This window comes from Podarcis vaucheri (assembly GCF_965113315.1).
Source record: "Podarcis vaucheri genome assembly, chromosome: 8".
Lineage (NCBI taxonomy): Eukaryota > Metazoa > Chordata > Lepidosauria > Squamata > Lacertidae > Podarcis > Podarcis vaucheri.
Genome location: NC_138766.1, coordinates 93,911,865 through 93,921,444, shown reverse-complemented (window position 1 = coordinate 93,921,444; position 9,580 = coordinate 93,911,865). Strand labels below are relative to the sequence as shown.

Genomic DNA, 9,580 nt, shown 5'->3' with positions numbered 1-9,580 from the left:
AGCCACAGAAGAGAGAGAAAATCACCTGGCAATTAGTATGGATTGTACTTTGGTCTGCTATCTAATCCACCTGTGTCTTAGTTAATCACATTGGATGTCTCCCCTTCCCACCCCACATGCCTCACAAAGCATTTTAAAAATTGGTTCCCTGAAACCACTTCTCCCATTTCTCATTAACCACAAACCCTGGAATTTGGGGTCCCCTCCAAACCTGTGCCAATATCTGCAGCTGTTTTGTAGAGTCTGATAGCATGAGCGCAGCATTTTGTAGGGCCTCCTGGTACTGTTATGTACTGAAGTTCTCACCCTGGGCCAGCAGGGGGATACTGTAGATAGTTATGCAAATAAGGGATCGAAAGTGACGTTCAGTGATTGGATAGTTACAGAAAATGGTTACAGTTGCGTTGTAGTGGAGCTCTATATAAGCAGGCGGGCTGAACCCTTCAGCCCAGTTCTGTTCTGGCCTGTGAATAAACTAGAGCTATTTGAAGAAACGCTGTGTCAGCTGATATGTTCGCCCACAACTTAACACAACCCAATTCACTCCAAACCTGTGCCTTATAGTCTTATAGTTGTTTTGTGGTGTGAACACCATGTTTTATAGGTTCCTACCCCCAAACCAATGGATACTCAAACCAGGGGTATTCTCATTAACAAACCCCAGAAATTGGGATCCCCTGTGCCAATGTTTCTTAGCCAATGAATTGATTTTAGAATGTATTTCAATTAATTGATTGTGATTTTATGTAAACTGTGTTACTTTTACTGTTGTTAGCTGCTCTGAGCCCGGCTTCGGCTGGGATATAAATAAAATTTTATTATTATTATTACAATTTTGTAACCCTCAACTTGCCTGCTATTTCATCTGCTTCAAATGGCAGCTTTCCCCCCAAATCCTCATCATAGAATCAGAATTGTAGAGTTGGCAGGAATCCCGGGTCATCTAGTCCAACCCCCATACATACATGGGGTTCACAAGATCTATATACGATTGAAAAGGTTTTTCTAAGCCTCCTGCCCCCAAACCAGCTCTGGATATTGGGAGCTCTTGTCTGTCTCGGGTCAGGAGGCATTGAGCTGGTCTTGAAACCTCCAGCGTCACCGAGGGGTTAATGCAGCCCCACAGGTTTTGGGGCAGACACCCACAAAATCGAGGCAGAGGACGGAAGCAGGGGGGCATGTTCACTTTATTGTCCTGGCCAGCGTCCAGGAGAAGCAGGAGGGAGAGGGGTCCCTGTGGGGGGGAGGGGGAGGGATGGAGGCAGGAAGAAAGTCCAGCAGCTCCTCTTTGGTCCAAGTTCCTGAACCCAAAGGAGAAAGTGAGGCAACACGCCTCTTCCCGGCTAGCTGACGGTTTGCACGGGGGCCGCCAATGTGGTGCTGTTGTTCGGACATTGTTGGGCAACGGATCCCCACTGTCCCCAACCAAAAGGCCCTAGTGGTCACAGAATCAAAGAACTGCAGATTCGGAAGGGACCTCAGAGGTCATTTAGTCCAACCCGCAGCAAGGCAGGAATCTGAAGCACCTCCTTTTCATGCAGAACGCCCCAGGAGGTCCAAACCCGAAAACCCCCTCCGGGTAGACCTGAAAGAGAGTCGTGCCTGAAACCTCGGTGCAAGCCATACTGAGCTATGTGGATCGAGGCTCCCCTGACTCACAAGAAGGCAGTGTTCCTAGTGGTCAGAGCAGTAAGCCAACTGCACCTGCAGGGAACCCAGTGTGTCCCCCCTTTTCCGCAGCTCCTTCCTAGCTCGAATAAATAGAAATCGGGGGGTGGCACCCCCAGAGTTGTGGGGGTGATTGTGAGTGCAGCAGCGGAAGGACGTAAGAGGAGCCCGTCGGATCAGGCCAAAGACCCGTCTAGTCCAGCATCCTGTTCTCACAGGAAAAAATGCCTACGGGAAACCTGCAAACAGGATTTGAACACAAAACCAACAGCTAGTAGCCATCAATAGCCTTTTCCTGCTACACAAATTTGTCCAGTCCTCTTTTGACACCATCAGAGCTGCCTACTGGGGCAGGGAGTTCCACAGTTTAATGATGTGCTGCGTAAAGTTAGCTCATAAGTAGCTCAGGACAGACGGATGCCAAACAACAGCTCGTGAAAATGGGAAGAATTCCTCGTCAGGTGACCCCAAGAGTTGGTTCCCACTGCGATGGATCGGGACCCTTGCTCCCTGCCCAAAGCATGCAGTGAAATCTCCCTTTTGGGTCGCCATCAGCCAGAGCGATTAAATGGAGACTGGACTGAACTAAGTCATTCTGAAGGTCTGCAAACAGGGGTTGGGGGTTTTGGGGGGGTGCCGAGATGGGGGGATGTACGCATTCAGACACGCATGTCGAGATCCATGCTTGCTGGGTCAGGGAGTGGTGGGCTGAGTCAGCGGCGCAGCTCAGAGCCAGGTCCACCTCGCTCTACTAAGAGATGGTCAGAGAGGGCCGCCCCCCTCATTCCACCACGGCTGCTCCCCAAAACTGTTGGAGAGAAAAAGGGGGAGACCGGACACCTCCTCCGGGTTGCAACAGAGCATCCACGCAGCACAGAAACTCTGGAGCGGGACCATCAAGGGACGAGGAGGAGGGAGGGCTACACCGCAAGGTCGTTGTGGATATGACAAGCGTCCAAAGCAGGGAAGAGCGCAAAGGACAATGGCATTGCAAAGCAGGGGCGTGGCTGGCTGAACGACAATCCTAAAGCAGCCTTCCTCCACCTGGAGCCCTCCCCTTTTGGGGCTGATGGGGGCCACATCCCAAAAAGAGTTGGAGGGCACCAGGTGGAGGAAGGCTGTCCCAAAGTCAATGCAGGGCTTGTCTATGTCATCGCAACCCCTTCCAAGCTTTGTAGAAACTGGTGCTCAGATAAGGGGGGGCAGAGGGACGCTTTTTGGCTCTCCGGCCCAGCCTGCTTAGGAGAAGTCTCCTCTGCTGAAGAGGGGGCCCGCGCCCCCCGTCATTGCGCTGGCTCCGAGTCCCCTTCTTCCTGACAGGGCCGAGGGCAGCTCAAACCTCTTGCTGGGCAGAGGAGTCGATGCGCCGGGAGGCTGGGCCCAGCTCCACTTTGCAGACGCGCTGGGCAAACTTGAGGGAGCAGATGGACTCGCCCACGTTCTTCTCCAGCGGGGAAATCTGCGGGGCAGAGAGAGGAAGGGGGAACATGAGAACATAGGAAGAGCCTCCGGTCCAGCTTCCTGTGTTACGATACGATATCTTTATTGTCGTTGTCCCATACACAACAACGAAATTGAAAAATCTACACCAGACATTCAAAAACCCACAAGCCTGCTATCCCAACCTGGTTAGCCCCCTAAAAACTCTGAGACCCCATTTTTAAATACAACATATTCCCACAGAGACTCCTTATACTGCATTTAAACCCCAAATTGCATCTGGGTAGAAACTGTTTCTCAGGCGGCTAGTCCTAGTTTTTATAACCCTGGACCTTCTTCCAGATGCAGAAGCTGAAAGAGATCATTTCCGGGGTGCGCACTATCCTGCGCTATCTCTGCAGCTTTCTTATGGCACCTGGAAGTGTAGATTTGATCCAAGGTGGGAAGAGTGCACCCAATTATTCTCTCTGCAAAAAAGGGAATGTAAAACTCTGCTAAGTTATAGAACTTGCTACGGCAAGCTAGGAAGGATGTTAATAAACAATATATCTGAGAATCCTCTGGAAAAATAATCTCTCAAAGGACCTGTTGATGGCATCTTACCATTGCACTGTGGAGAGTGTATTAACTTATGGTCTCTGTGTGTGGTTTGGGAGCTGCACGGTCAGGGAAAAAACAATGCTGTCCAGGGTTGTAAAGACTGCGGAGAGAATAATTGAGTAGTCTCTATGGGAGTATATTATATTTACTTATGGGGTATCAGAGTTTTTAGGGGGCTAACCAGGCTGGGATAGCAGGGATAGCAGGCTTCTGGGTTTTTGAATGTCTGATGTAGATTTTTTTTCAATTTTGTTGTTCTCTATGGCACAATGACAGTAAAGAGTATCATATTGTATCGTATTGTATCGCATCGTATCCTGTCCTGCCTCCCTGAACATTGCCACAAAGGTGAGTCCCCAAAGCCTGGCACTCCCTCTTGACCACTAAGAGAGCAGGGTGCTGGCCTAGATCCTTCTATAAAAGTATAAAAAAGGTTTACTCACACATCATTCTGTTCACAATTGAATCCCTGAAGGCAGACTTAGCTTAGAAAAGTAACATACACCTGGAAACTATCTCATAAGGAGACAGTCCCTTTGTCCTCTCTTGGCTGGAGCCAAGAGAGCATCTTTGGCTAAGCAGATGTTGCATCTTTGTGCATGTAGTCAGAGAGAGAGAGAGAGAGAGAGAGAGAGAGGTGTGGCTGCCCTGCCCTGTGCTTTTGTCGTTACCTGCACAGGTGAGGCCACGCCCACCTCTAGTCACATGCAGAGGAAGTCTGTCCCAGCCCAGAAGGAAACAGGAAGCTTACCTGCTGGCTGGACAAACATTCCTCCCCATGTGTAAACATGTTCACTCTAGGAATGTTGTCCTTGACTGCTCTTGTGTTCCACATCCCACGTGCCTGGCATGGGTCTTTGCCTGGACCCCCCCCCCTTGCCCTGCCCTGCCCTCCTCTCTCACCTGAACCATCATGATGGTCTTGCTGCCTTTGCCCAGGGAGTCCTGCAGCAGGTAGGTGAGCTTGGAGTTGCGGAAGGGGACGTGCGCCTGCTTGGTGCGCAGGGCCTGGATCACCTCCCCCAAAGCCAGCAGGGACTTGTTGATGCTCTGAGCCTCCTTCAGGCGGTCTCCTTGCGCACCGGACTTCCACACCCGCTCCGAACCGGCCAGGTCCACCAGATTCAGTTTCCCTGCGGCACAGGAGAATGTGTTTCCTCTTAAACACATTATTTTATGACTAAGCCATTCTTCACCTTCTCACCCCTTGCTTTTTACTGTAAGACCTATTGCAGTCGTTAAGAGTCGTCAACAGGCTCATCTCAGCTATCTGCCAATCTCCCATTCCCACCACCCCTCTGAGTAATACCCCTCCCCACCTTCACACTATATAGAAGGATCTGGCAACTTCTGTTTCAGTGTATCTGAAGAAGTGTGCATGCACACGAAAGCTTATACCAAGAACTAACTTAGTTGGTCTTTAAGGTGCTACTGGAAGGAATTTTTTTATTTTGACTATGGCAGACCAACACGGCTACCTATCTGTAACATTATTTTATATATAAGTTCACAGGGTGAAATAAGATGTGAAAAGAGGGACAAATAGAAAAAAGGGGGGAAACAACAACAACAACAACAACAACAACAACAACAACAACAACAACAACAACAACATATTTATATCCCTCCCACCCATCTGGCTGAGCTTTCCCAGCCACTCTGGGTGGTTTCCAACAAAATATTAAAATACAGTCATGCATCGAACATTAAAAGCTTCCCTAAACAGGGCTGCCTTCAGATGTCTTCTAAAAGTCTGGTAGTTGTTCTGGAGAAGAGCCAGTGTGGTGTAGTGGTTAAGAGCAGTAGTCACGTAATCTGGGGAACCGGGTTCGCGTCTCCGCTCCCCCACCTGCAGCTGCTGGGTGACCTTGGGCCAGTCACACTTCTCTGAAGTCTCTCAGCCTCACTCACCTCACAGAGTGTTTGTTGTGGGGGAGGAAGGGAAAGGAGAATGTTAGCCGCTTTGAGACTCCTGAAGGGGAGTGAAAGGCGGGATATCAAATCCAAACTCTTCTTCTTCTTCTTTGACATCTGGTGGGAGGGCGTTCCACAGGGCGGGCGCCACCACTGAAAAGGCCCTCTGCCTGGTTCCCTGTAACCTCATTTCTCACAGTGAGGGAACCGCCAGAAGGCACTCGGCGCTGGACCTCAGTGTCTGGGCTGAACGATGGGGGGTGGAGATGCTCCTTCAGGTATACTGGACCGAGGCCGTTTAGGGCTTTAAAGGTCAGTACCAACACTTTGAATTGTGTACAGAAGAAAATGAATTAACGGCCTCCGTCTTTCCCCTCTTCCTTGCATCTCCTACCTTGGACCGGTGCCCTGCCCCATCCCAAGGAGTTCAACAGCCGCTGACAGGGCAGGTGAATAGATACCTGTGACTTGTCTTGCCCAGTGATGGAAAGAGGACAAGATGCCGACAAAGGTGGACTGGCAGATGGAACTACAAGGCTATGCACAAATGGCTAGAATGACTGGGAAAATCAGAAATCAGGAGGACCAAAACTTCAGCAGAGAATGGGACGAATGTAGATTGTATTTGAAAGAACAGTCCAAACGCTAGAGATCTTTGGCAGCCCTTGAATACAGCGTTATAAAGACTTTGGATACTTTGGAGGGCTATAATTCAGATGAACTATAATATGCAGTTGATTAAAAGACCCACGGAGGGGAGGAGGGAAGTCTTAAGCTTCAGAGGAATCTTGTTTTATTTTAAAAATTTGTGTCAAGCATGTGATTTATTTTGTAAAACCAATAAAAATTATTTCCAAAAAAAGAGATACCTGTGACTTGGGTGCCGCTGGCCAGCTCAGTGCCGGTGATGTTGACGGTGAGGAGGGCGTGTGAGCGGGAGCTGCGCTCGTTCATGTTGGTGGCGTACGTGGCCCGATTCCGCTTGCCCAGCGAGAGCATCTGGAGAGGAGGCAAAAGGATGGAGAGTCACTTCAAGCAGGGAATTAATGTGGGAATGTTCAGGGTGGCAGGAGAGGATATATTGTTTATTAATATCCTTCCTAACTTGTGCTAGCAAGTTCCTTTACTTAGCAGAGTTTCATCCCCCTTTTTACATGTACAGTGGTACTTCAGGTTACAGACACTTCAGGTTACAGACTCCGCTAACCCAGAAATAGTACCTCGGGTTAAGAATTTTGCTTCAGGATGAGAACAGAAATCGCGTGGCGGCAGCAGGAGGCTCCATTAGCTAAAGTGGTGTCTCAGGTTAAGAACAGTTTCAGGTTAAGAATGGACCTCTGGAATAAATTAAGTTCTTAACCCGAGGTACCACTATACAGAAGATAGCTGGTTGCAGGCTCGTGTGAGCCTATCACTATTATACAATTCCGTCTGCCTCACATTGAATTGTACGTTCCTGGTAAGTTCCCTTGAATCCCTCCTAAAAGAATAAAGATGCCACAAACTTATTCAAAGTCAATAAAAGAAATTTACTTACATCAGTTCACAGTTGGATTCCTGAAGGCAGACTTGGTTGCAAATATGTTCATGTGGATCTACCCCATATGGGGGAATAATCCCAGTGCTTCTGCTAGCTGAGAGCTAGCAGAGCAGTCCTAGCTGGTCAAACGAAGAAGGAAGTCAAAAAGAGAGAGGTGTGCTGCGTGACTCGTCCTTTCGTTACCTGGACAGGTAAGGTCACGCCCACCTCTAGTCACATGCAAAAGGAAGGATGCTCCAGCCAGGAGGAACAGGAAGTTTCGACTGGCTGGACCAAACATTCCCTGCATGTCCTCTCTAGCATTTCAAGGAATGTTGTACTTGACTGCCTCTCATGGATCACACCCCACAATTAATTCACTGGGGCAAAACCCAGTGGAAAAATAAGGCTGCCCCCTGGGACACAGAAGGCTCCCAAGCCCCCAAACACTGATGTCCAGTCCAGCTACCTTTTTGATCTGGCGAAGGCTGTCCACCTCCACGCTGGTCAGTCCTGGGACGTGCAACTGGCCACTCCCATCCGGATTCAGCTTGACATCGAGTTTCTCATGGGGGTCCCTGGCAAGGAGGTCCCTAGAAGGAGGGAGGAAGAAGAAGATGCACTAGCAATCCTCTCGCTAGGTACTGACAGGCCAGGGGTGTCGCTGTCTGGTGAAGACAGAGCGGAATGCATTTCTTCATTTCTTACAGGGACAAATGCAAGGTCCTACACTCAGGTAGGAAGAACCAGGTGCAGGAATAGAGGATGGGGGCTACCTGGCTTGGCAGCAGCACTTGGGAGAAGAGGATCACAAGCGTCATGTCAGCCAATAGCATGATGCTGCAGCAAAAACAGCTAATGCTATTCTTGGCTGCCGCAACAGAGGTTGAGTGTCCAGATAACAACAACAACAACAACATTTTATTTATATCTTGCCCTCCCCAGCCAAAGCAGGGCTCAGAGCAGCTAACAACAATAAAAGTAACACAGCATTCTAAAATCAATTCAAAATCTATTTCATGGCAGCCATTGGGCTAGAGTTCTGTGCAGATTACCAAAGGAGGGGGGGGGTCAGACTGTGCCTTGGCCAAAGGCCTGGTGGAACAGCTCTGTCTTGCAGGCCCTGCGGAAAGATGTCAAGTCCCGCAGGGCCCTAGTCTCTTGGGATAAAGCATTCCACCAGATCGGGGCCACGGCCGAAAAAGCCCTGGCTCTGACTGACCCACCTATGCAGGGATGTTTGGACTTTCAGAATCTGGCAATGGCAATGGGCCGTCAGAGGTTTGGAGCTGTTGGGACTTATCTTGGAGGGAATTTGAAACATGCTTACTACTTGAAACATGTCTTAAAATACCACATGGAGTTTAGTCTGGACTATGAGAAAGGGGCCGATTTGTCGAAAAGGGTCAAAAACACTACCAAGCTGGAGTTCCCACGAGTGAAAATATGAAGAACTACTGAAGGGACATGGAAGAGATTTGATGGCCTCGGATATAAGATCACCAGGTTAAATGGGCCAGATTAACAGGACAAAAAGGACTGACAATCCCGGGACCGGGGGGAGGGGATGCTGGAAGAAGATTGGATTGTTGTTATTCTCTTTTTTTTTTCTATCGTCAGAAATGTTTTTATGAAAGTTGCAAAAATGTTGAAATGAAATTACTAGGCTCTTGTAAGAATGTTTAAAGAAGTAAGTAAAAAGGTAAAGGTTATGAGAAGCTGGTAAAAATAAGATTTAAATTTTAAGTTTTAAGGTTTTATATAAGATAAGATGAAAATAGAGCAAGGTAATGAAATGACAGAATAGTATGAACTATGGAAAGGATTTGCTGTGACAATTATTAATCAAGATACAAGAGATGGGAGGAGGAGGAGGTCATGGAAAGAAGGTAAAGAAAGTGGAGAATTTGAAAAGGATGGCTTTCTTTTTTCTTTTTTCTCTCTGTTTTTGTATTTTTTTGTAATTTTGTTTTTCCCCCCTTTTCTTTGTGATTTTAAAAATTCTTTTTTCAATAAATATCATTAAAAAAGAAGAAGAAAAAAAGCCCTGGCTCTGGTTGAAGCCAGCCTAACCTCCCTGTGGCCCGGGACCTCCAAGATGTTTTTGTTTGAAGACCGTAAGGTCCTCCGTGGGACATACCAGGAGAGGCGGTCCTGTAGGTACAAGGGTCCTAGGCTGTATAGGGCTTTAAAAGTTAAAACCAGCACCCTGAACCTGATCCTGTACTCCACTGGGAGCCAGTGAACTAGTAAAGCACTGGGTGAATGTGATCTCGCAGCGAGGATCCCGTAAGGAGTCTCGCCACAGCATTCTGCACCCGCTGGAGTTTCTGGGTCAGTCTCAAGGGCAGCCCCACATAGAAAGAGTTACAATAATCCAGTCTGGAGGTGACCATTGTGTGGATCACAGTGGCTAGGTCAGCGCGAGAGAGGTAAGGA

The 9,580-nt window shown here is 48.4% G+C and overlaps 1 protein-coding gene across 1 annotated transcript in view; it reads right to left on the bottom strand.

Annotated features, from left to right (window-relative positions):
- Positions 1 to 1,169: 1,169 nt before the first annotated feature.
- The window catches only part of LOC309539401 (uncharacterized protein), a 34,953-nt gene continuing 26,542 nt past the window's right edge, over positions 1,170 to 9,580 (bottom strand). Inside the window, exons 13-16 of the mRNA XM_082235615.1 lie at positions 7,611 to 7,734; positions 6,492 to 6,621; positions 4,612 to 4,841; positions 1,170 to 3,127 (exon numbers count right to left, since the gene is read on the bottom strand). Coding sequence (XP_082091741.1) covers positions 3,002 to 3,127; positions 4,612 to 4,841; positions 6,492 to 6,621; positions 7,611 to 7,734 — 610 coding nt within the window. The 3' untranslated portion in view covers positions 1,170 to 3,001. The remainder of the gene's footprint in view (positions 3,128 to 4,611; positions 4,842 to 6,491; positions 6,622 to 7,610; positions 7,735 to 9,580) is intronic.